At 44.7% G+C, this 27238-nt stretch overlaps 1 protein-coding gene across 7 annotated transcripts in view; it reads right to left on the bottom strand.

The window, feature by feature from the left end:
• Positions 1-27238, bottom strand: part of EYA2 (EYA transcriptional coactivator and phosphatase 2) — a 186554-nt gene that overhangs the window by 122871 nt on the left and 36445 nt on the right. For 4 of the 7 annotated variants that reach the window (XM_077253256.1, XM_077253252.1, XM_077253253.1 and 1 more), the window contains exon 2: positions 25751-25798. The exons of 2 other annotated variants lie outside the window; for them this stretch is intronic. Coding sequence is in view for 3 of the 5 variants with exons in the window: in XM_077253252.1 (XP_077109367.1) it covers positions 25751-25798 (48 nt within the window). In the remaining 2 variants the exon portion in view is untranslated. Of the gene's footprint in view, positions 1-25750; positions 25799-27238 lie in introns of those variants that run through there. One more of the 7 variants, XM_077253254.1, reaches the window with a different exon arrangement.

Genomic DNA, 27238 nt, shown 5'->3' with positions numbered 1-27238 from the left:
ACTGTCCCCGCCTTTGGACGAATCAGACATCAGAGGAAGTTAGAGATCAGCCGCATCCCTGACTCCCTGTTGATGTTCTTTGTCTGAAGCCGGGGACAGTGAAGCCGGACGCTGATTGGGCACATGGCTTACGTGATGTAACAACCTCACGTGAGCCCCGGGAACATGATTGCTGACAACAGAGAGTGCATGTAATGAAATCCTGCAACACAAGACAGCTGCGGACATAACTGTAAGAAGACACTGGTATTTTTCTAACTTCAGGGTTCAGTTATTTTCATACTATAATATCTATATTTTTGCAACATTCTAATAGACCTGATTCATTAAGTTTGGCGATGCATACAATTAATGCAGTAATAAGATGCGTCACATTTATTAAGAGGTCCATCTCCTCAGTGGTGTACTACTCTACAGGAATGTTACTCCTGTCTGGGACTAGAGTAACATTTTTTGGTGTAAGACACTCTGCCATTTTACATGAATTAGGGGGCAAAGCAATGACCCATCCTATCCCGGCTCTGCCTATTTTGGCGGAGTGGTAGAAACTGGCGTGAAAGTTTCACTTTGGGTAAACACTTTACAACGTTTTAAAGTGCTTTACGCCACTGACAATAAACACTTTGGTGACTCAAGGACCTTTCCTTCCCATTCTCAGGATCTCTGCCGAAAGCTATCAGTGACTAAAAACATTCTTGTTCAATGCAAAGGCTGAAAAAAAGCTGCTGCTACAATGTATCACTGTAGACAAACCTGTGAGCTCCTGTCCTGGACTCCAGGCTGACAGTTCTTACCCATACTTATGCATTGCAACAAACGGTCAGCTGTGTGAGCAGGTCTCGGCAAGGATGCCTTTTTAGCCTCCGGATGTAAAAAATAATATCATCCGCTAACAGCACGCAGAGATCTTGCAAGCGATAAGAAATTGCACATGAAACTGTATGAGAGACTGGTAGAGCTTTCAATGATACAGCGCTTTGGCTTAAAACAGTAAATCCCTTTAAGGCTTGGGATAAACTTGCTGAAAATCTCTGAACGCAAGCATTTTGCTAGCAGATTTTTGTTTATTAGCATTACATGGAAATCATTAGCAAACACTAGAAAAATCACAGCTTTGCAAAAACTACTGACACCCCCAGAATACATTGTCCGAGCAGGACCCTGCTGGAAGCCGGAGGCTCCACACATGGGATACTAAATATACATGTGTGCGTTCAGTGGTCGCCTTCCTTGTTTCGCTTGGCAGCTCTGTACAGTGTCAGCCTAGATTTGTTTTGCTGACATTATCCAGAGTGTAAGTAGCCGGGAATCCTTCGGAAAGTTCACATTTACCGGACTGAGGTCTTAACCGAGCTCCGCACACAGTGAGATCAAGAAATTTTAATTTCCTCTAACCGGAAAACTGTTGTTAACGTGAAAGTGAAAATTGGCAAAGTGGATCTTGCTGAAATGTGGATTTCTTCTCTGTATCATTCAAGAACTTTACAGTGTGTGGTTCAAAAATACATTATCAGCCAAGGACACAGAGAAAACGTAGGGCGGACATTAACCATTTCTGCGTCAGCACAAACAGAACCAGCAAATTGGCAAACAATGTACCCCAACCAAAGTCACCTGTCCAACGTTATCAACAAAAAAGGTCTGAGTGTGGACTGCAGCCCCCTGTACATAGATATTATGGTGGAGAACAGGTCTAAGTGTGGACTGCAGCCCCCTGTACATAGATGTCAGGGTGGAGAACAGGTTTAAGTGTGGACTGCAGCCCCCTATACATACATATCAGGGTGGAGAACAGGTCTGAGTGTGGACTGCAGCCCCCTATACATAGATATCAGGGTGGAGAACAGGTCTGAGTGTGGACTGCAGCCCCCTATACATAGATATCAGGGTGGAGAACAGGTCTGAGTGTGGACTGCAGCCCCCTATACATAGATATCAGGGTGGAGAACAGGTCTGAGTGTGGACTGCAGCCCCCTGTACATAGATATCACGATGGAGAACAGGTTTAAGTGTGGACTGCAGCCCCTTGTACATAGATATCAGGGTGGAGAACAGGTCTGAGTGTGGACTGCAGCCCCCCTGTACATAGATATCAGAGAGAACAGGTCTGAGTGTGGACTGCAGCCCCCCGGACATAGATATCAGGGTGGAGAACAGGTTTGAGTGTGGAGTGCAGCCCTCTGTACATAGATATCAGAGAGAACAGGTCTGAGTGTGGACTGCAGGCAGCCCCCCCTGTACATAGATATCAGGGTGGAGAACAGGTCTGAGTGTGGACTACAGCCCCCTGTACATAGATATCAGGGTGGAGAACAGGTCTGAGTGTGGACTGCAGCCCCCCTGTACATAGATATCAGACAACAGGTCTGAGTGTGGACTGCAGCCCCCCGGACATAGATATCAGGGTGGAGAACAGATCTGAGTGTGGACTGCAGCCCCCCTGTACATAGATATCAGAGAGAACAGGTCTCAGTGTGGACTGCAGGCAGCCCCCCTGTACGTAGATATCAGGGTGGAGAACAGGTCTGAGTGTGGACTGCAGCCCCCTGTACATAGATATCAGAGACAACAGGTCTGAGTGTGGACTGCAGCCCCCCAGACATAGATATCAGAGAGTAGAACAGGTCTGAGTGTGGACTGCAGGCAGCCCCCCTGTACGTAGATATCAGGGTGGAGAACAGGTCTGAGTGTGGACTGCAGCCCCCTATACATAGATATCAGGGTGGAGAACAGGTCTGAGTGTGGACTGCAGGCAGCCCCCCTGTACGTAGATATCAGGGTGGAGAACAGGTCTGAGTGTGGACTGCAGCCCCCTATACATAGATATCAGGGTGGAGAACAGGTCTGAGTGTGGACTGCAGCCCCCTATACATAGATATCAGGGTGGAGAACAGGTCTGAGTGTGGACTGCAGCCCCCTGTACATAGATATCAGGGTGGAGAACAGGTCTGAGTGTGGACTGCAGCCCCCTGTACATAGATATCACGATGGAGAACAGGTCTGAGTGTGGACTGCAGCCCCCTGTGCATAGATATCAGGGTGGAGAACAGGTCTGAGCATGGACTGCAGCCCCCTGTACATAGATATCAGGGTGGAGAACAGGTCTGAGTGTGGACTGCAGCCCCCTGTGCATAGATATCAGGGTGGAGAACAGGTCTGAGCATGGACTGCAGCCCCCTGTACATAGATATCAGGGTGGAGAACAGGTCTGAGTGTGGACTGCAGCCCCCTATACATAGATATCAGGGTGGAGAACAGGTCTGAGTGTGGACTGCAGGCAGCCCCCCTGTACGTAGATATCAGGGTGGAGAACAGGTCTGAGTGTGGACTGCAGCCCCCTATACATAGATATCAGGGTGGAGAACAGGTCTGAGTGTGGACTGCAGCCCCCTGTACATAGATATCAGGGTGGAGAACAGGTCTGAGTGTGGACTGCAGCCCCCTGTGCATAGATATCAGGGTGGAGAACAGGTCTGAGCATGGACTGCAGCCCCCTGTACATAGATATCAGGGTGGAGAACAGGTTTGAGTGTGGAGTGCAGCCCCCTGTACATAGATATCACGATGGAGAACAGGTCTGAGTGTGGACTGCAGCCCCCTGTGCATAGATATCAGGGTGGAGAACAGGTCTGAGTGTGGACTGCAGCCCCCTGTACATAGATATCAGGGTGGAGAACAGGTCTGAGTGTGGACTGCAGCCCCCTGTACATAGATATCAGAGACAACAGGTCTGAGTGTGGACTGCAGCCCCCTGTACGTAGATATCAGGGTGGAGAACAGGTCTGAGTGTGGACTGCAGCCCCCTGTACATAGATATCAGAGACAACAGGTCTGAGTGTGGACTGCAGCCCCCCGGACATAGATATCAGGGTGGAGAACAGATCTGAGTGTGGACTGCAGCCCTCCTGTACATAGATATCAGAGAGAACAGGTCTGAGTGTGGACTGCAGCCCCCCGGACATAGATATCAGAGAGTAGAACAGGTCTGAGTGTGGACTGCAGGCAACCCCCCTGTACGTAGATATCAGGTTGGAGAACAGGTCTGAGTGTGGACTGCATCCCCCTGTACATAGATATCAGGGTGGAGAACAGGTTTGAGTGTGGAGTGCAGCCCCCTGTACATAGATATCAGGGTGGAGAACAGGTCTGAGTGTGGACAGAAGCCCCCTGTACATAAATATCAGAGAGGAGAACAGGTCTGAGTGTGGACTGCAGGCAGCCCCCCTGTACGTAGATATCAGGGTGGAGAACTGAGTATTAGTTATATACTGATCCCATATAATGTCCATACAATATATAATGGCCCCATATATTGCTCCATAAAGTATAATGGCCCCATATGTTGCCCCATGCATTATAATTGCATCACATATGGCTCCATACAGTATAATGGCACCGTATATTACTCCATGCTGTATAATGCCCTAATATATTGCTGATACAGTATTTAATGGCCTCAAATAGTGCTCCATGCAGAATAATAGCCCCATATATTGCTCCATACACTATAATGGGCCCCATATATTAGGAACCAATAAGGAAAAAAAAGGATCCTCTAAATGCAAAAGTGTGTCTAAAAAGTATTGATTTTTATTTAACAATTATGTTATCCCCTTAACCCCTGGAGATTTTTTCAGTTTTGCATTTTCGTTTTTTCGCTCCCCCTCTTCCCAAAGCCATAACTTTTTTATTTTTCCATTAATATGGCCGTGTGAGAGCTTTTTTTTTTGCGGGACGAGTTGTACTTTTGAACGACATTATTGGTTTTACTATGTCGTGTACTAGAAAACGGGAAAAAAATTCCAAGTACGAAGAAATTGCAAAAAAAAGTGCAATCCCACACTTGTTTTTTGTTTGGCTTTTTTACTAGGTTTAATAAATGCTAAAACTGACCTGCCGTTATGATTCTCCAGGTTATTACGAATATATAGACACCAAACATGTCTAGGTTATTTTTTATCTAAGTGGTGAAAAAAATTCAAAACTTTGTTAAAAAAAATAAAAATTGCACCATTTTCCGATACCTGTAACGTCTCCATTTTTTGTGATCTCGGGTTGGGTGAGGGCTTATTTTTTTGTGTGCTGAGCTGACGTTTTTAATGATACAATTTTGGTGCAGAGACTATCTTTTTATCGACTGTTATTGCATTTTAATGCAATGTTGCGACGACAAAAAAAACGTAATTTTGGCGTTTTGACATTCTTTCTCGCTACGCCGTTTAGCGATCAGGTTAATTCTTTTTTTTTTATTGATAGATCGGGCGATTCTGAATGCGGCGACACCAAATATGTGTATGTTTGATTTTATGTTTATTATGTTTATTGCTTTACTTTGAATGGGGCGAAAGGGGGGTGATTTGAACTTTTATATTTTTTTTATATTTTTAAAAATATTTTTTTTAACTTTTGGCATGCTTCAATAGCCTCCATGGGAGACTAGAAGCTGCCATAACCCGATTGGCTCTGCTACATAGAGGCAATGTTTAGATCTCGTCTATATAGCAGGTTTACTGACTTGCTATGAGCGCTGACTAGTGGGTGGTGCTCACAGGAGACCTCAGGTTGTCATGCCAACAAACCGGTGACCCACGATCATGTGATGGGGGTCACCGGTGTCTGTGTTTCCTGCCCAATGACATTTAACTTATAATAGCTGTGGGTGGATAGCGATTCCACCCGCAGCTATTGCGGGCATATGTCAGCTGTTCAAAACAGCTGACATGTCCCCGGAAAGATGTGGGCTCACCATCGGAGCCCACATCAAAAGGAGGGAGACTGACATTGGCGTACTGTTACGCCCGATAGCAGTAAGAGGTTAAAAAAAAAATAATTGAAGGGACTCTGTCACCTGAATTTAGAGGGAACAATTTTCAGTCATATGGGCGGGGTTTTCGGGTGTTTGATTCACCCTTTCCTTACCCGCTGGCTGCATGCTGGCTGCAATATTGGATTGAAGTTCATTCTCTGTCCTCCATAGTACATGCCTGCACAAGGCAATCTTTCCTTACGCAGGCGTGTACTATGCCAGGTGTGTGGTGCAGACCATATGGCTTGGATATTAGAAATAGGGCTATAATAGTATGATTCCAAACCATCTGGTAGCAGACAGACCAGGGGCATTGAAACAAATATGGTTTACTAAGGATATACCTAAGCAACACTCAGTAGAGGCATACAGACAGGCATATTTACCAGAGCTCCAACCTGCAACAGTGGACCCCTTTAACGCGCGTTTCACCAGTTCTTCCTCAGAAGGAGTGCATATTACTCCATACAGTATAATGGGGCCCATATATTGCTCCATTCAGTATAAGGGTCCCCATATAATGCTCCATACAGTACAATAGGCCCCATATATTTCTCTGTAAAGTATAATGGGTCACATATAATGCTCAATACAGTATAATGGGCCCCATATATTGCTCCACACAGTATAATGGCCCCCATACAGTGCTCCATACATTATGGTGGCTCCATATATTGCTCCATACATTATAATGGCCTCCATATATTGCTCCATATAGAATAATGGGTCCCATTTATTGCTCCATACTGAATAATGGCCAGCATATAATGCTTCATACAGTATAATGGGCTCCATATATTTCTCCATACAGAATAATGGCCCCATACATTGCTCCATACCTCAATACAGTATAATTGGCCACATATAATGCTCCATACAGTATAATGGGCCCATATATTGCTCCATACAGTATAATATCCACATATATTGCTCAATACAGTATAACAAGCCCCATATAATGCTCCATACAGTATAGAGGGTCCCATATATTGCTCCATACAGTATAATAGGTCCCATATATTGCTGCATACAGTATGTAATGGCCCCAATATAAAGCTCCATACAGTATAATGGGCCTCATATAATGCTTCATACATAGAAAAAAAATCAAATACTCATCTCTCCCCATTCTCTGCAGCTCCGGACTTCTCAGTGTCTTCTGACTCTCTTCAGTGCTCAGCACAAAGAGCACGGTCACGGTATAGTGATGTCATCGCGCCCTTTGCCCTGAGACGTCACAGAGTCAGAAGACGCTGAAGACACTGGAGCTGATGGGAACGGGTAGAGATGATTATTTGAGAGAGGGGCGGCGGTGCCTGCAGTCATAATCTCCTTCTGATAAATCACTGATTGTACTGCAACTACAGCAAAATGGGAGCAAGTGATGCAACCCTGAAATCAAGCATTATGCCTCTACATTATGCTCCTGCTGACAGATTCCCTGTAAGTTAATTGGAAATGTCCATTCTCTTTTGGTAACTGTTAATGGGAAATCAATATATGTGATCGGAACGGATGTTAATGCTAGAAAAAGAGGCCACATTAGACTGAAAGGAAAAAAAAATCAAAGCAACAGATGAAGTTCAAGTGATGGCTAAATCAACAGTTTGGTACATTGTTACACAGACAGGTAGGGCAGCTAGCTAAGCAACAGCAAAAGGCATGGAAGAGCACGGAAGTCAACTGGTCTGGATGTTTGCAAAACAATTTACTTGGATTGAATTTGCAATTTTTTTTTATTTTACTCAGTCAAGAATTCTCCCAAGGAGGGGGCATATCATTGTTGAAGTCTACAATTAAGAGACAGTAATATGAATGTAAATCCAGAATGTTTATCTCAAGATGTAAACCACTGACAACAATAATGAACGGAAAGTCCAGATTAGACTTTGCTGCAAAACATTTTAATAAGCCGCCAGTTCTGTAAGGAGATACTATGGACTGATGAAACCACGATGATTATGTACGAGAATGATGGGAAGACAAAAGTTTGAGGAAGGAAAGGAAATGCTCATGCTCTGAACACTACTTCATCTGAGAAACCTGGTGAAAGCAGTGTTATCGCACAGGAACGTGTGGTGACAATTAGGGGTGACACCTTGACGTTTTCGTTTTTCTGGACGGCTTATCAAAAAAATCACAGACAGTCAATATTTTTTATAGACACATTTCTTAAACTGTAAGAAATCCTTATGATTATCAGTGATCCATGTCTACGGACCATAATTTTGCAAATAAAATATTATCTGCATTCACTGTGAACTGTAAAATGATGATAATTACAGTCAAAATAATATGTATTAGTTTCTTAAAAAAAAAATCACGGTCACCTTACATTATTTTTACGGACAGGACAAAAAAAGTACCTTATTTTTACGAACTATCCTGAACTGGATGGTTGGCAACCCTGGTGTCAATGGGTTGGAATTATTGGTGTTTAGGCAAGGTTCTCACGCGTACAGTATGCAAAGAAAGTGAATGCTGGCCCTGCAGGGCTTTGGGTGTGTTAGTAACAGCACTACTAGCTAATCGCATTCACCGTCCCTTTAAAATGTCACTTTATTTGGAAAGTTAAAACATCAGAGTGCAGTGGTGAACGGAGTGCCTAGATGATGACGGCCGTTTCTCGCCAATTAGTGCTTCAACTGGTCCTTCCATGCACGTAAGTAGGTGTTACCTGGCTTAAATACCCATGGCCATCATGACGTAAAAATTGGGTGTAGAAATAAGAAAATATAATTTAAAAGCAACATTGCTACAAAATAATAAAAAAGATACAATACAAACATAAAAATCTAATTTATAAAAATACTGACATGTCCAATTTTTCATTTAGACCTGGAGCACATTTTGAGTGTGACTGGAGCATCCACCTCATTTCACTTCTCAATAAATGCTTATGCCAATCCCGCCACAGGTGGAAAACTTAACTCTTTCGAGGCCAGCAAAACGTAACAGCTAGAATCCAATTGTGTTTCTCTTGCATATGGTCTATCAGCCAAAGGGAGCCTTTTCCCATACTGATTGATCTATAGTGTTTCCTGAACCAGACAAACAATGGTCCAATGGTCTTCCCTATATAAAAAAGCCCACAGGGGCAGAAGATGATATAGACCACATACCGTGCTTTACAGGAAATAGAATCTTTAACAGTATGAGAAATATCCCCATTTAGCTGTCATATGTAAATTGCAAAAAGAACAATCCCCACATTTATAATTCCTTACTGGACCCAAATGTCTTTTAGATTGGTAGAGCGTCTATAGGTTACCAGGGGTTGTCTAGCCGCGACTGTTGGCTAGATCATGGTTTTTGTGATTTTTTTGTGAATGGCAGTACGAATAGGATCAAAACTAAAATGAAAAAGAAATCTTATCATCTTGGTGCTTTAATCTTTGTTTTTTACCCCTAAGACTTGTTTTACACTTGCCATGGTTTTTGCGGACCGTATTGCCGTAATTTTCACGCTATGCCGCAAAAACGGGCCGCAAAAATCTTGCTGATCGCCCTTTTTTTTGTTTCGAATAGTAAGGAAAAAGTAGGGGAAAAAAACGGCAATCCGCAAATACGGTTTTCACAGTGCATTGCAAAAACAAGCTTCTGTTGTTTTTACGGTCCCATTGATTTTCAATGGGGGTCCTGTTCATAAGCCGTGAAAAATATTGAGCAGGCTAGATATTTTTTCAAGGCCGTAAATACGGCCCTCACGGCCATATGACGTACAGCGATCCGAAGAATTATTGAGGGCAGTTTTTGCGGCCCCATAGAAATGTATTGGGGCTGCAAAAATGGACCGCAAAAACACGGCAAGTGTAAAAGAAGCCTTAGTAGATCTTTTTGTGAAAAAGAATATGCCTGTTGGAATGCTACATCCAAAAGGGGGCCAGGGTAACCTTGTTTCTGAAATCTATGTTTTAATTCTGTGGCCTGTCTTAAAAAACTCCCGCCATCACTATTAGTTTTCCTGATACACAAAAATTGGCTGTAGGGGAGGGACTTTTTTGTGTGAAAGAGGTGCGCACTATTGAAATGCAAAAGCCAGGAAGTAGGCTTTCTAAAGATGAAAGGCATGTTCAGGGAATTTACTTAATTTAAATGGTCAACAAATGCCTCAAACAACTCCTTTGACTCTGACCACAAGATGAAAATATCATCCACATAGCTTAAAAAGACCTTGATGTATTTTAGAAATGGATTATTCAAAGAAAAAACTAATTTGTCTTCCTAAGTAGCTAGAAAGAGGTTGCTGAAAAAACAAGCTACCGGGGTACCTATTGCTATCCACGTGCAGTGCAAGAACCACATGTCACCAAACATAAAAGCATTATGGGCCAAAATTAATTTTAACCACCACAGATAAAGTCAATAAAAGCCAGACTCTTGTCTTTATTCAATAAGATGGACCACACCGCTTCTAAATCCTGATCCTGTGGGATGCGGGTATAGAGGATCTCCATGTCTATAGAAACCAAAGAATAGTCCTCCTGCCAAGAAATATTGCTTACAGCATTTAAAAAAAATCACTTGTCTCTTTCAAATATGAAGGGATGTCCCTTAGGAGGGGTCTCAGGAGCCAGTCAACGTATTGCGACAATGGTTCAATAAGAGGTCCCACTCCCAAAACTGTGTGTGGTTTTGGGGGATAGAGGGGAAGAAGTTTCTCAGCTCCCTGATTGGTCAAAACCCCCAATTCTACATGCTGATGTAGAAAAGTACGTAAGATGTTCTGATATTTCATGCTCAATTGTATATAGGTGGTATTATCTCCCACCTGTCTTACTGCTTTTTGAACATAATAATCTTTGGTCAGAAGGACTATGTTGCCCCCCTTGTCCCCTTCATGGATAACCACATCTGGCAAACTACCAATTTTCTTGAGGGCTGCTGTCATGAATCCCCAATGGCTAGGGATAGCACAGGATAAGCAAAGTAATAATAAATATCGGACGAGCTCTAGGGTGATGGAACCTGGGCTGACCGCTGCCCTACGCCTGACAAACGCAACTAGAGATAGCCAGGGAGCGTGCCTACGTTGGTTCTAGACGCCACGCACCAGCCTAAGAGCTAACTAGTACTGCAGAGAAAACAAAGACCTCACTTGCCTCCAGAGGAATTAACCCCAAAGGTATAGTTGCCCCCCACATGTATTGACGGTGAAATGAGAGGAAGGCACACACATAGAGATGATGTATATAGCTTTAGCAAATAGAGGCCCGCTGAAAACTAGAAAGCAGAATGACACAAAAGGGGACTGAGCGGTCAGCAAAAAACCCTAATCAAAAAAACCATCCTGAGATTACAAGAACCCATGTGCCAACTCATGGCACATGGGGAGAACCTCAGTCCACTAGAGCAACCAGCTAACAAAGAGACATTCTAAGCAAGCTGGACAAAAAACCAAACAACTGAAAATCAGCACTTAGCTTATCCTGAAAGATCTGGGAGCAGGTAGGCAGGAACCAAACAGAGCACATCTGAACACATTGATAGCCGGCAAGGGAAATGACAGAAAGGCCAGGTAAAATAGGAAACACCCAGCCTCTGATGGACAGATGGAAACCAAAGGCCGCAACCCACCAAAGTCACCCAGTACCAGCAGTAACCACCAGAGGGAGCCCGCAAACAGAATCCACAACAGTACCCCCCCCTTGAGGAGGGGTCACCGAACCCTCACGAGAAACCCCAGGGCGATCAGGGTGAGCTCTATGGAAGGCGCGGACCAAATCAGTCGCATGAACATCGGAGGCGACCACCCAGGAATTGTCCTCCTGACCATAACCCTTCCACTTAACCAAATACTGGAGTTTGCGTCTGGAAACACGAGAATCCAAGATCTTTTCAACAACATACTCCAATTCTCCCTCCACCAGCACCGGAGCAGGAGGCTCGACCGAAGGAACAACAGGCACCTCATACCTCCGCAACAACGACCGATGGAACACATTATGAATAGCGAACGATGCTGGGAGATCCAAACGGAAAGATACAGGGTTAAGAATCTCCGAGATCCTATAAGGACCGATGAACCGAGGCTTGAACTTAGGAGAAGAGACCTTCATAGGGACAAAACGAGAAGACAACCACACCAAGTCCCCAACAAGAAGTCGGGGACCCACGCGGCGACGGCGATTAGCAAACTGCTGAGTCTTCTCCTGAGATAACTTCAAATTGTCCACCACCTGATTCCAAATGTGATGTAGCCTGTCCACCACCACGTCCACTCCAGGACAATCCGAAGGCTCCACCTGACCAGAGGAAAAACGAGGATGAAACCCCGAATTACAAAAAAAAGGAGAGACCAACGTGGCCGAACTAGCCCGATTATTAAGAGCAAATTCGGCCAGTGGCAAAAAAGCAACCCAGTCATCCTGATCAGCAGAAACAAAACACCTCAAATAAGTTTCCAAGGTCTGATTAGTTCGCTCCGTCTGGCCATTCGTCTGAGGATGGAATGCAGACGAGAAAGACAAATCAATGCCCATCTTGGCACAAAACGTCCGCCAAAATCTAGACACAAACTGGGATCCCCTGTCAGAAACGATATTCTCCGGAATCCCATGCAAACGAACCACGTTCTGAAAAAACAAAGGAACCAACTCGGAGGAGGAGGGCAACTTAGGCAAGGGCACCAAATGAACCATCTTAGAAAAGCGGTCACACACAACCCAGATAACGGACATTTTCTGTGAAACCGGGAGATCAGAAATAAAATCCATGGAAATGTGCGTCCAAGGCCTCTTCGGGATGGGCAAGGATAACAACAACCCACTAGCCCGTGAACAGCAAGGCTTAGCTCGAGCACACACTTCACAAGACTGCACAAAGGTACGCACATCCCTAGACAAGGAAGGCCACCAAAAAGACCTGGCCACCAAGTCTCTTGTACCAAATATTCCAGGATGACCAGCCAACACAGAAGAATGGACCTCGGAGATGACTCTACTGGTCCAATCATCCGGAACAAACAGTCTTTCTGGTGGACATCGATCCGGTTTATCCACCTGAAACTCCTGCAATGCGCGTCGCAAGTCTGGGGATATGGCGGACAATATTACCCCATCTGTTGTGAATTTGGATTCTGGGCTCCCCCGGTGGCTACTGGTGGAATTGAACTGGTGTTTTCATCTTCTCTGTTCACCTGTTCCCATCAAGATGTGGGAGTCGCTATATAACCTTGCTGCTCTGTTAGTTTCTTGCCGGTCATCAATGTTATCAGAAGCCTCTCTGTGCTTGTTCCTGCTCCTAGACAACTACTAGATAAGTTGGACTCTTGTCCATGTTTGTTTTTGCATTTTTGTTCCAGTTCACAGCTGTAGTTTCGTTACTGTGTCTGGAAAGCTCTTGTGAACAGGAATTGCCACTCTGGTGTTATGAGTTAATGCCAGAGTTTTAAAGTAATTCCTGGATGGTGTTTTGATAGGGTTTTCAGCTGACCATGAAAGTGTCCTTTCTGTCTTCTGCTATGTAGTAAGTGGACCTCAAATTTGCTAAACCTATTTTCATACTACGTTTGTTATTTCATCTTAATTCACCGCCAATACATGTGGGGGGCCTCTGTCTCCTTTCGGGGTATTTCTCTAGAGGTGAGCTAGGACTAATATTTTCCTCTGCTAGCATTATTTAGTCCTCCGGCTGGTGCTGGGCATCTAGAATCAACGTAGGCATGCTACCCGGCCACTGCTAGTTGTGCGTTAGGTTTAGTTCATGGTCAGCTCAGTTCCCATCTTCCAAGAGCTAGTTCCTATATATGCTGATGCTATGTTCTCTTGCCATTGAGAACATGACAGTTTGACCGGCCCACAAAGTGTTAATTGTTTGGGCTGAAGCAGGAGAAAAAGAAGTGTTTAAGGGAATTTTTTTTTTTCCCCTCAGAGTTTTGCTGCCTAGCCCTTAATTGCTGTCTAGCTGCTTCTTACCTCCTCTTAACCCTTGAATGGCTCTGTGTCCACCTGTTTGTAATGGATCTTCAGAGTGTAACTGCAGGTTTGAATAATCTCGCCACGAAGGTACAAAATTTGCAAGACTTTGTTTGTCATGCACCTGTATCTGAGCCGAGAATTCCTTGGCCGGAATTTTTCTCGGGGAATAGATCTGGGTTTCAGAATTTTCGAAATAATTGCAAATTATTTTTGTCCCTGAAATTTCGCTCTGCCGGAGACCCTGCACAGCAGGTCAGGATTGTGATTTCCTTGCTCCGGGGCGACCCTCAAGACTGGGCTTTTTCATTGACACCAGGGGATCCTGCGTTGCTCAATGTGGATGCGTTTTTTCTGGCCTTGGGGTTGCTTTATGACGAACCTCATTTGGAGCTTCAGGCAGAAAAAACTTTGATGTCCCTATCTCAGGGGCAAGATGAAGCGGAAATTTACTGTCAAAGATTCCGTAAATGGTCTGTGCTTACTCAGTGGAATGAGTGCGCCCTGGCAGCGACTTTCAGAGAGGGTCTCTCTGATGCCATTAAGGATGTTATGGTGGGGTTCCCTGTGCCTGCGGGTCTGAATGAGTCCATGACAATGGCTATTCAGATCGATAGGCGTTTGCGGGAGCGCAAACCAGTGCACCATCTGGCGGTGTCCACTGAGAAGTCGCCAGAGAGTATGCAGTGTGATAGAATTCTGTCCCGAAGCGAGCGGCAGAATTTTAGACGGAAAAATGGGTTGTGTTTCTATTGTGGTGATTCTACTCATGTTATATCAGCATGCTCTAAGCGCACTAAAAAGCTTGATAAATCTGTTTCCATTTGCACCTTACCGTCTAAGTTTATTCTATCTGTGACCTTGATTTGCTCTTTGTCATCTATTACCACGGACGCCTATGTCGACTCTGGCGCCGCTTTGAGTCTTATGGATTGGTCCTTTGCCAAACGCTGTGGGTATGATTTAGAGCCTTTGGAGACTCTTATTCCTCTGAAGGGGATTGACTCCACCCCATTGGCTAATAATAAACCACAATACTGGACACAAGTAACTATGCGTATTAATCCGGATCACCAGGAGATTATTCGCTTTCTGGTGCTGTATAATCTACATGATGATTTGGTGCTAGGATTGCCTTGGCTGCAATCTCACAACCCAGTCCTCGACTGGAGAGCTATGTCTGTGTTGAGCTGGGGATGTAAGGGGGCTCATGGGGATGTACCTGTGGTTTCCATTTCATCATCTATTCCCTCTGAAATTCCTGAGTTCCTGTCTGACTATCGTGACGTCTTTGAAGAATCCAAGCTTGGTTCATTACCTCCGCACCGAGAGTGCGATTGTGCCATAGATTTAATCCCGGGTAGTAAATACCCAAAGGGTCGTTTATTTAATCTGTCTGTGCCTGAACATGCTGCTATGCGAGAATATATAAAGGAGTCCTTGGAAAAGGGACATATTCGTCCATCCTCATCTCCCTTAGGAGCCGGTTTTTTCTTTGTGTCAAAAAAAGACGGCTCTTTGAGACCATGTATCGATTATCGGCTTTTGAATAAAATCACTGTAAAATATCAATACCCATTGCCGTTGCTGACTGATTTGTTTGCTCGCATAAAGGGGGCCAAGTGGTTCTCTAAGATTGACCTTCGTGGGGCGTATAATTTGGTGCGAATCAGGCAGGGGGATGAGTGGAAAACCGCATTTAATACGCCCGAGGGCCACTTTGAGTATTTAGTGATGCCTTTTGGTCTTTCAAATGCTCCGTCAGTTTTCCAGTCCTTTATGCATGATATTTTTCGCGATTATTTGGATAAATTTATGATTGTGTATCTGGATGATATTCTGATTTTTTCGGATGACTGGGACTCTCATGTCCAGCAAGTCAGGAGGGTTTTCCAGGTTTTGCGGTCTAATTCTTTGTGTGTGAAGGGTTCTAAGTGTGTTTTTGGGGTACAGAGGATTTCCTTTTTGGGATATATTTTTTCTCCCTCTTCCATTGAAATGGATCCTGTCAAGGTTCAAGCTATTTGTGATTGGACGCAGCCCTCTTCTCTTAAGAGTCTTCAGAAATTTTTGGGCTTTGCTAACTTTTATCGTCGATTTATTGCTGGTTTTTCGGATATTGCTAAGCCATTGACCGATTTGACTAAGAAGGGTGCTGATGTTGCTGATTGGTCCCCTGACGCTGTGGAGGCCTTTCGGGAGCTTAAGCGCCGTTTTTCCTCTGCCCCTGTGTTGCGTCAGCCTGATGTTGCTCTACCTTTTCAGGTTGAGGTCGACGCTTCTGAGATCGGAGCTGGGGCAGTGTTGTCGCAGAAAAGTTCTGACTGCTCCGTGATGAGGCCTTGTGCCTTCTTTTCCCGTAAATTTTCGCCCGCTGAGCGGAATTATGATGTTGGGAATCGGGAGCTTTTGGCCATGAAGTGGGCTTTTGAGGAGTGGCGCCATTGGCTTGAGGGGGCCAGACATCAGGTGGTGGTATTGACTGACCACAAAAACTTGATTTATCTTGAGACCGCCAGGCGCCTGAATCCTAGACAGGCGCGCTGGTCATTATTTTTCTCTCGGTTTAATTTTGTGGTGTCATACCTACCGGGTTCTAAGAATGTTAAGGCGGATGCCCTTTCTAGGAGTTTTGAGCCTGACTCGCCTGGTAACTCTGAGCCCACAGGTATCCTTAAGGATGGAGTGGTATTGTCAGCCGTTTCTCCAGACCTGCGGCGGGCCTTGCAGGAGTTTCAGGCGGATAGACCGGATCGTTGCCCACCTGATAAACTGTTTGTTCCTGATGATTGGACCAGTAGAGTCATCTCTGAGGTTCATTCTTCTGCGTTGGCAGGTCATCCTGGCATTTTTGGTACCAGGGACTTGGTGGCAAGGTCCTTCTGGTGGCCTTCCCTGTCACGAGATGTGCGAGGCTTTGTGCAGTCTTGTGACGTTTGTGCTCGGGCCAAGCCTTGTTGCTCTCGGGCTAGTGGATTATTGTTGCCCTTGCCCATTCCTAAGAGGCCTTGGACGCACATCTCGATGGATTTTATTTCAGATCTGCCTGTTTCTCAGAAGATGTCTGTCATCTGGGTGGTGTGTGACCGTTTCTCTAAGATGGTCCATTTGGTTCCTCTGCCCAAGTTGCCTTCTTCTTCCGAGTTGGTTCCTCTGTTTTTTCAAAATGTTGTTCGTTTGCATGGTATTCCTGAGAATATCATTTCTGACAGAGGGACCCAATTCGTGTCTAGATTTTGGCGGGCATTCTGTGCTAGGATGGGCATAGATTTATCTTTTTCGTCCGCTTTCCATCCTCAGAGGAATGGCCAGACCGAGCGGACTAATCAGACCCTGGAGACATATCTGAGGTGTTTTGTGTCTGCTGACCAGGATGATTGGGTTGCTTTTTTGCCATTGGCAGAGTTCGCTCTCAATAATCGGGCCAGCTCTGCCACTTTGGTGTCCCCGTTTTTCTGTAATTCGGGGTTTCATCCTCGATTTTCCTCTGGTCAGGTGGAATCTTCGGATTGTCCTGGAGTGGATGCTGTGGTGGAGAGATTGCATCAGATCTGGGGGCAGGTGGTGGACAATTTGAGGTTGTCCCAGGAGAAGACTCAGCTTTTTGCCAACCGCCACCGTCGTGTTGGTCCTCGGCTTTGTGTTGGGGATTTGGTGTGGTTGTCTTCTCGTTTTGTCCCTATGAGGGTCTCTTCTCCTAAGTTTAAGCCTCGGTTCATCGGCCCGTATAAGATATTGGAGATTCTTAACCCTGTTTCCTTCCGTTTGGACCTCCCTGCATCCTTCTCTATTCATAACGTTTTTCATCGGTCATTATTGCGCAGGTATGAGGTACCGGTTGTGCCTTCCGTTGAGCCTCCTGCTCCGGTGTTGGTTGAGGGTGAGTTGGAGTACGTTGTGGAGAAAATCTTAGACTCTCGTGTTTCCAGACGGAGACTCCAGTATCTGGTCAAGTGGAAGGGATACGGCCAGGAGGATAATTCTTGGGTGAATGCATCTGATGTTCATGCCTCTGATCTGGTTCGTGCCTTTCATAGGGCCCATCCTGATCGCCCTGGTGGTTCTGGTGAGGGTTCGGTGCCCCCTCCTTGAGGGGGGGGTACTGTTGTGAATTTGGATTCTGGGCTCCCCCGGTGGCTACTGGTGGAATTGAACTGGTGTTTTCATCTTCTCTGTTCACCTGTTCCCATCAAGATGTGGGAGTCGCTATATAACCTTGCTGCTCTGTTAGTTTCTTGCCGGTCATCAATGTTATCAGAAGCCTCTCTGTGCTTGTTCCTGCTCCTAGACAACTACTAGATAAGTTGGACTCTTGTCCATGTTTGTTTTTGCATTTTTGTTCCAGTTCACAGCTGTAGTTTCGTTACTGTGTCTGGAAAGCTCTTGTGAACAGGAATTGCCACTCTGGTGTTATGAGTTAATGCCAGAGTTTTAAAGTAATTCCTGGATGGTGTTTTGATAGGGTTTTCAGCTGACCATGAAAGTGTCCTTTCTGTCTTCTGCTATGTAGTAAGTGGACCTCAAATTTGCTAAACCTATTTTCATACTACGTTTGTTATTTCATCTTAATTCACCGCCAATACATGTGGGGGGCCTCTGTCTCCTTTCGGGGTATTTCTCTAGAGGTGAGCTAGGACTAATATTTTCCTCTGCTAGCATTATTTAGTCCTCCGGCTGGTGCTGGGCATCTAGAATCAACGTAGGCATGCTACCCGGCCACTGCTAGTTGTGCGTTAGGTTTAGTTCATGGTCAGCTCAGTTCCCATCTTCCAAGAGCTAGTTCCTATATATGCTGATGCTATGTTCTCTTGCCATTGAGAACATGACACCCATCCCTAAGGATACCAGCAGGCCCAGTGTCTCCAGGAGAGTCAGGCACAAAACTCCTGGAAAGAGCATCTGCCTTCACATTCTTTGAACCTGGCAGGTGTGAAACCACGAAATTGAAACGAGAAAAAAATAACGACCAACGAGCCTGTCTAGGATTCAAACGCCTGGCAGACTCAAGGTAAATGAGATTCTTGTGATCAGTCAAGACCACCACGCGATGTTTAGCACCCTCAAGCCAATGACGCCACTCCTCAAATGCCCACTTCATGGCCAAAAGCTCCCGATTACCCACATCATAATTGCGCTCGGTGGGCGAGAATTTTCTAGAGAAGAAAGCACATGGCTTCATCACCGAGCCATTAGAACTTCTCTGTGACAAAACCGCCCCCGCTCCAATCTCGGAAGCATCAACCTCCACCTGAAAAGGAAGTGAAACATCTGGTTGACACAACACAGGAGCAGAAGAAAACCGGCGCTTAAGTTCCCGAAAGGCCTCCACGGCCGCAGGAGACCAATCAGCAACATCAGCACCCTTTTTAGTCAAATCAGTCAAAGGTTTAACAATACTGGAAAAATTAGCAATGAACCGACGATAAAAATTAGCAAACCCCAAGAACTTCTGAAGGCTCTTAACAGATGTAGGTTGTGTCCAGTCACAAATAGCCTGAACCTTAATGGGATCCATCTCAATAGTAGAAGGAGAAAAAATGTACCCCAAAAAAGAGATCTTCTGGACTCCGAAGAGACACTTTGAGCCCTTCACAAACAGAGAATTGGCCCGCAAAACCTGAAACACCTTCCTGACCTGTAGAACATGAGACTCCCAGTCATCAGAAAACACCAAAATATCATCCAAATACACAATCATAAACTTATCCAGATATTCACGGAAAATATTGTGCATAAAGGACTGAAAGACTGACGGAGCATTGGAGAGTCCAAAAGGCATTACCAAATACTCAAAATGGCCCTCAGGCGTATTAAATGCGGTTTTCCACTCATCACCCTGTTTTATCCGCACCAGATTATACGCACCACGAAGATCTATTTTAGTGAACCACCTAGCCCCCTTAATGCGAGCAAACAAATCAGTAAATAATGGCAATGGATACTGGTATTTGACTGTAATCTTATTCAGAAGGCGATAATCTATACAAGGCCTCAGGGAACCATCTTTTTTTGCCACGAAAAAAAAACCTGCTCCCAGAGGGGACGAAGATGGACGAATATGTCCCTTTTCCAAGGACTCCTTAATATAATTCCGCATAGCAGTATGCTCTGGCAGTGACAGATTAAATAAACGACCCTTAGGGAACTTACTGCCAGGAATCAATTCTATAGCACAGTCACAATCTCTATGCGGAGGGAGCGAATTGAGCTTAGGCTCCTCAAAAACATCCCTATAGTCAGACAAAAACGCAGGGATCTCCGAAGGAGTAGATGAAGCGATAGAAATCGGAGGTGCATCATCATGAACCCCCTGACATCCCCAGCTTAGCACAGACATTGTTTTCCAGTCCAGGACAGGATTATGAGTTTGTAACCATGGCAGACCAAGCACTAGTACATCATGTAAATTATACAGTACAAGGAAGCGAATCACCTCCTGATGAACGGGAGTCATGCGTATGGTCACTTGTGTCCAATACTGCGGTTTATTCATAGCCAATGGTGTAGAATCAATTCCCTTCAGAGGAATAGGAACTTCCAGAGGCTCAAGACTAAAACCGCAGCGTTTAGCAAATGACCAATCCATAAGACTCAGGGCAGTGCCTGAATCCACATAGGCATCGACGGAAATGGAAGACAGTGAAAAAATCAGAGTCACAGACAAAATGAACTTAGACTGCAGAGTATCAATGGCAAAAGATTTATCAACCCTTTTTGTGCGTTTAGAGCATGCTGATATAACATGAGCTGAATCACCACAATAAAAACACAAACCATTTTTCCGCCTATAATTTTGCCGTTCACTTCTGGACTGAATTCTATCACATTGCATAATCTCAGGTGCCTGTTCAGAAGACACCGCCAACTGGTGCACGGGTTTGCGCTCCCGTAAACGCCGATCAATCTGAATGGCCATAGCCATAGACTCATTCAGACCTGTAGGCGCAGGGAACCCCACCATAATATCCTTAATGGCCTCAGAAAGACCATTTCTGAAGTTTGCAGCCAGGGCGCACTCATTCCACTGAGTAAGCACCGACCATTTCCGAAATTTCTGACAATATATTTCCGCTTCATCATGCCCCTGAGAGAGGGCTAATAAAGCCTTTTCAGCCTGAATCTCTAGGTTAGGTTCCTCATAGAGCAATCCCAATGCCAGAAAAAACGCATCCACACTGAGCAATGCAGGATCCCCTGGTGCCAATGCAAATGCCCAATTCTGAGGGTCGCCCCGTAGGAACGATATAACAATCTTGACCTGTTGAGCAGGGTCTCCAGAGGAGCGAGATTTCAAAGAGAGAAACAATTTACAATTGTTCCTGAAATTCAGGAAGGTAGATCTATCTCCAGAAAAAAACTCTGGAATAGGAATTCTAGGTTCAGACATGGGAGTGTGAACAACGAAATCCTGTATGTTTTGAACCTTTGCCGCGAGATTACTCAGGCTGGAAGCCAAACTCTGGACATCCATGATAAACAGCTAAGATCAGAGCAATTCAAGGGTTAAGAGGAGGTAAGAAGCAGCTAGACAGCAATTAAGGGCTAGGCAGCAAAACTCTGAAGGAAAAAAAAAAAAAAATTTCCTTGAACACTTCTTTTTCTCCTGCTTCAGCCCAAACAATTAACACTTTGTGGGCCGGCTATACTGTCATGAATCCCCAATGGCTAGGGATAGCACAGGATAAGCAAAGTAATAATAAATATCGGACGAGCTCTAGGGTGATGGAACCTGGGCTGACCGCTGCCCTACGCCTGACAAACGCAACTAGAGATAGCCAGGGAGCGTGCCTACGTTGGTTCTAGACGCCACGCACCAGCCTAAGAGCTAACTAGTACTGCAGAGAAAACAAAGACCTCACTTGCCTCCAGAGGAATTAACCCCAAAGGTATAGTTGCCCCCCACATGTATTGACGGTGAAATGAGAGGAAGGCACACACATAGAGATGATGTATATAGCTTTAGCAAATAGAGGCCCGCTGAAAACTAGAAAGCAGAATGACACAAAAGGGGACTGAGCGGTCAGCAAAAAACCCTAATCAAAAAAACCATCCTGAGATTACAAGAACCCATGTGCCAACTCATGGCACATGGGGAGAACCTCAGTCCACTAGAGCAACCAGCTAACAAAGAGACATTCTAAGCAAGCTGGACAAAAAACCAAACAACTGAAAATCAGCACTTAGCTTATCCTGAAAGATCTGGGAGCAGGTAGGCAGGAACCAAACAGAGCACATCTGAACACATTGATAGCCGGCAAGGGAAATGACAGAAAGGCCAGGTAAAATAGGAAACACCCAGCCTCTGATGGACAGATGGAAACCAAAGGCCGCAACCCACCAAAGTCACCCAGTACCAGCAGTAACCACCAGAGGGAGCCCGCAAACAGAATCCACAACAGTACCCCCCCCTTGAGGAGGGGTCACCGAACCCTCACGAGAAACCCCAGGGCGATCAGGGTGAGCTCTATGGAAGGCACGGACCAAATCAGTCGCATGAACATCGGAGGCGACCACCCAGGAATTGTCCTCCTGACCATAACCCTTCCACTTAACCAAATACTGGAGTTTGCGTCTGGAAACACGAGAATCCAAGATCTTTTCAACAACATACTCCAATTCTCCCTCCACCAGCACCGGAGCAGGAGGCTCGACCGAAGGAACAACAGGCACCTCATACCTCCGCAACAACGACCGATGGAACACATTATGAATAGCGAACGATGCTGGGAGATCCAAACGGAAAGATACAGGGTTAAGAATCTCCGAGATCCTATAAGGACCGATGAACCGAGGCTTGAACTTAGGAGAAGAGACCTTCATAGGGACAAAACGAGAAGACAACCACACCAAGTCCCCAACAAGAAGTCGGGGACCCACGCGGCGACGGCGATTAGCAAACTGCTGAGTCTTCTCCTGAGATAACTTCAAATTGTCCACCACCTGATTCCAAATGTGATGTAGCCTGTCCACCACCACGTCCACTCCAGGACAATCCGAAGGCTCCACCTGACCAGAGGAAAAACGAGGATGAAACCCCGAATTACAAAAAAAAGGAGAGACCAACGTGGCCGAACTAGCCCGATTATTAAGAGCAAATTCGGCCAGTGGCAAAAAAGCAACCCAGTCATCCTGATCAGCAGAAACAAAACACCTCAAATAAGTTTCCAAGGTCTGATTAGTTCGCTCCGTCTGGCCATTCGTCTGAGGATGGAATGCAGACGAGAAAGACAAATCAATGCCCATCTTGGCACAAAACGTCCGCCAAAATCTAGACACAAACTGGGATCCCCTGTCAGAAACGATATTCTCCGGAATCCCATGCAAACGAACCACGTTCTGAAAAAACAAAGGAACCAACTCGGAGGAGGAGGGCAACTTAGGCAAGGGCACCAAATGAACCATCTTAGAAATGCGGTCACACACAACCCAGATAACGGACATTTTCTGTGAAACCGGGAGATCAGAAATAAAATCCATGGAAATGTGCGTCCAAGGCCTCTTCGGGATGGGCAAGGATAACAACAACCCACTAGCCCGTGAACAGCAAGGCTTAGCTCGAGCACACACTTCACAAGACTGCACAAAGGTACGCACATCCCTAGACAAGGAAGGCCACCAAAAAGACCTGGCCACCAAGTCTCTTGTACCAAATATTCCAGGATGACCAGCCAACACAGAAGAATGGACCTCGGAGATGACTCTACTGGTCCAATCATCCGGAACAAACAGTCTTTCTGGTGGAAATGTTGCCCCCCTTGTCCCCTTCATGGATAACCACATCTGGCAAACTACCAATTTTCTTGAGGGCTGCTGTCATGAATCCCCAATGGCTAGGGATAGCACAGGATAAGCAAAGTAATAATAAATATCGGACGAGCTCTAGGGTGATGGAACCTGGGCTGACCGCTGCCCTACGCCTGACAAACGCAACTAGAGATAGCCAGGGAGCGTGCCTACGTTGGTTCTAGACGCCACGCACCAGCCTAAGAGCTAACTAGTACTGCAGAGAAAACAAAGACCTCACTTGCCTCCAGAGGAATTAACCCCAAAGGTATAGTTGCCCCCCACATGTATTGACGGTGAAATGAGAGGAAGGCACACACATAGAGATGATGTATATAGCTTTAGCAAATAGAGGCCCGCTGAAAACTAGAAAGCAGAATGACACAAAAGGGGACTGAGCGGTCAGCAAAAAACCCTAATCAAAAAAACCATCCTGAGATTACAAGAACCCATGTGCCAACTCATGGCACATGGGGAGAACCTCAGTCCACTAGAGCAACCAGCTAACAAAGAGACATTCTAAGCAAGCTGGACAAAAAAACCAAACAACTGAAAATCAGCACTTAGCTTATCCTGAAAGATCTGGGAGCAGGTAGGCAGGAACCAAACAGAGCACATCTGAACACATTGATAGCCGGCAAGGGAAATGACAGAAAGGCCAGGTAAAATAGGAAACACCCAGCCTCTGATGGACAGATGGAAACCAAAGGCCGCAACCCACCAAAGTCACCCAGTACCAGCAGTAACCACTAGAGGGAGCCCGCAAACAGAATCCACAACAGGCTGCCAATTCTCCCCATGAAAGATTTTTAGGACTATCTAGTTCACCGCTTCTCTTTCTTTTACCACCTGATAATGAAAATTATCAATTAAATAGGGGAAAACTGGGGGCATATAAGAAGATCGTACTCCTTCCACAAAGGGGTTGAAAGAACTACGCCTTGCCACCTCTGCAACCTGCGGATCCATGTTCAAGCTCATCAGAACCGTAGCATCATCACGTATATTAGAAATAGAAGCATCATCAGTGGGGCCCACCCTAAATCCCAATGATACAATGGTACCTGGTATTTCCCCCTGATTGGAATAAGCAATAGAGTTTTTGGCAGCGACAAAAGATTTATTCAGATGGATTTTGCGAATGGCCTTGAACAAATCAATTCTAAAATCAACCACATCAAATTTCCCTGGAAGACAATACTCCCAACCTTTGGACAAAACAGAAACACAATCATTATCCAAGGCATAGTCAGTAAGATTAATAATCATCTGGGGATAGGGGATCTCTCCCTCCCCTAGCGTTTCCATGAGACCTGTTTCCGTTTCTGGCCTTGGTCTTCCCCTCCTCCACACCCTACTGCCTCTCAGTGTGCGCCTTCTAAAGGAAGCGGTTCCATTGAGCTGGGAGTGATGGAGACCTGCGGATGACGACACTCTTGGAAACCTTTAACATCGGAAAAGCTCGAGTCAGAGTCCGTGGTGCAGTAGTAATGTTGGGCTTTCTTATTAATTAAGCTAGTTTTGGACCTGGGCAACCTTCATCTTTATTGGTTAGATTTTATTTTATTCCACATAAACACCTGGCCGGAATCAAGGTCACCTTTATCTCTATTAAACTTGTCCATTTTTCTTTGTTTGAACCCAGCCTGTGTGGGAATGACTACCACTGGTTATCAGTCAAACGAGATCTTAATTCATCTTTTGTTTTAGCTAATTCAATATTGACTTCCCCATAATCAGTCTCATTGCGTCTTAAAATCAGGTTCAGTAACTCTATAGAACATTTTAAGTGGATCTGCTCCCATTCAAGGATTTATCTTCTGGGTAATAAGAAATCTCTTTAAAAAGTCTTAAGCCCAGGAGACCTTGATTGCATTCAACATAGAACTTTAATGAATTAATTGTCCAAAACAAATGGCCCTCACGGACCGCTGAGCACTGCATTGAAGTTTGTGTCAGATTCTCCCCAAAACAGGATTCTTACAGAGCCCCGAAAATAGTTATTCACTACTATGAGGTTGACAGAATCACTTTGGACTCAGTCTGGTCTCTGTCCAATCAGAGCTTTTCATTTTCAGACGTGCAGCTGAGAAAACTGCATAGGTGAGCACCTCGTCTTACTGATGATGTGACTGCGGACAATGTATAAAGCTATATAGATTCTGCCCTGATCCAGTCATGTGATTCAAACCTAAAAGAACAATGCTTCACAGTAAAGATGTATATAATACTCCGAGACACCCACCTGACCTCATGCTTGAGCTTTTCTATTACTGAATTCTGAACTGAAGACCTAAAAAGCAAACAACAATGGAAGACTGCTGTAATAAAAGCTTGGCAAAGCATCTGAGGTTATATGCACACTGAGTTTTTTTGATGGTGGTCAAAAATGACAAGTTTGCAAGTGGAAACTGCACCAAGAAATGCTCTTTTTTTGGAAAGTTTTTGGAGGAGTTTTTTGTTTCCTGAAGTGGTCTAGAAGAGTTATTGACACTATGGTTTTGGTATGTTAAGCATTTATTAAAGTTGCTTTGTTTTTGATACTTACTGGTATTTGAATTTGACAAAACTTTATTGATACTGTCAAGTGTGATTTATATGTGTTTTTAGTGCATCCAGCAGCAGAAGCACATTAAAAATGTGTTTTCGACCAGTGGATTTTCCGCATCTAATGAAATTCTATAGGAAAGGTTCGCTCATAAAAAACAGGTTGAGACATATGACAAGATGGCACAACTTCCCTAGAAAACTTACAGAAACAAACCTTAGCAAAACAGGAAGCCTTGGCCTAGTGACTGAGACCAAGGACTGGACGGTATGCGATGAAGAGCAGAGGGGCCGGTGAGGGCGAGTATAAGGATTTCTATTACTTTTATATGTGTTGCATTAACCATGCTCTGGGCTCTGGAGAGATCCCAGAGAAAAATTGGGGGAAATTTTGGGGAAAAATAACATTCAAACAGGTAAATTTGAATTTTTCCTACCCGCTTATCACTACTTGCAAGTATTGAGAGCATTCCAAGCAGAAATACATCAAGAATATGCAAGTCACTTCTTTTAAACACATGGCGTCTCATAAAAACCTACACATTTAAAAGAGGCTCAAAAGCTTGAACACATTACATAATATGAACAGCAAGTTGTTTTTTCTTACATAAAAATGAATATATTTGTTTTTTGACAGCTTTTATAGCATTTTTTGTGGTGTTTTTTGCTTCAAAAAGGTTGAAAAAAGATGCAGTGTGAATACACTGTTACTGCTCGTGCAGACGATCGTAGTTTCACTCCGAGTGCAATCCATCAAAACATTTGATCATATTCGGACCAATATTATTCAATAAGGCCTTGAACATGTCCAATTTTTTCTTCAGACCGAGAGGTTCGAGCAAAAATATTGCAGCATGCCCGATTTGCCTCCGATAATTGGATGTCACTCTCCATTGTATGGGTCAGTGTAAACCATCAGACCGCACTCGGATGATTTTCACAGACTAACAGAATGGGTAAGATACAGAAACCTTTTTTATTTATTTTTTAATTCTGCACATCCGAAAAAATTGGATCCAACTCTGATCACACTCTGATCATAGAATGATTAGCATAGTTGGACCATCTCAAATGGAGAACATACGGTCATCTGCACCTGCCATTAGGAAGAGAAATCTCAGTATTTGATCATATCCAGCAGTTATAATCATTAAGTCATCAATAACTGCAAAGTATTTACATCCAA

Source organism: Ranitomeya variabilis, chromosome 4, assembly GCF_051348905.1.
Source record: "Ranitomeya variabilis isolate aRanVar5 chromosome 4, aRanVar5.hap1, whole genome shotgun sequence".
In the NCBI taxonomy this organism is placed as follows: Eukaryota; Metazoa; Chordata; class Amphibia; order Anura; family Dendrobatidae; genus Ranitomeya; species Ranitomeya variabilis.
The sequence above is the reverse complement of the archived record's forward strand: the minus strand, read 5'-3'. Positions and strand labels throughout refer to the sequence as shown.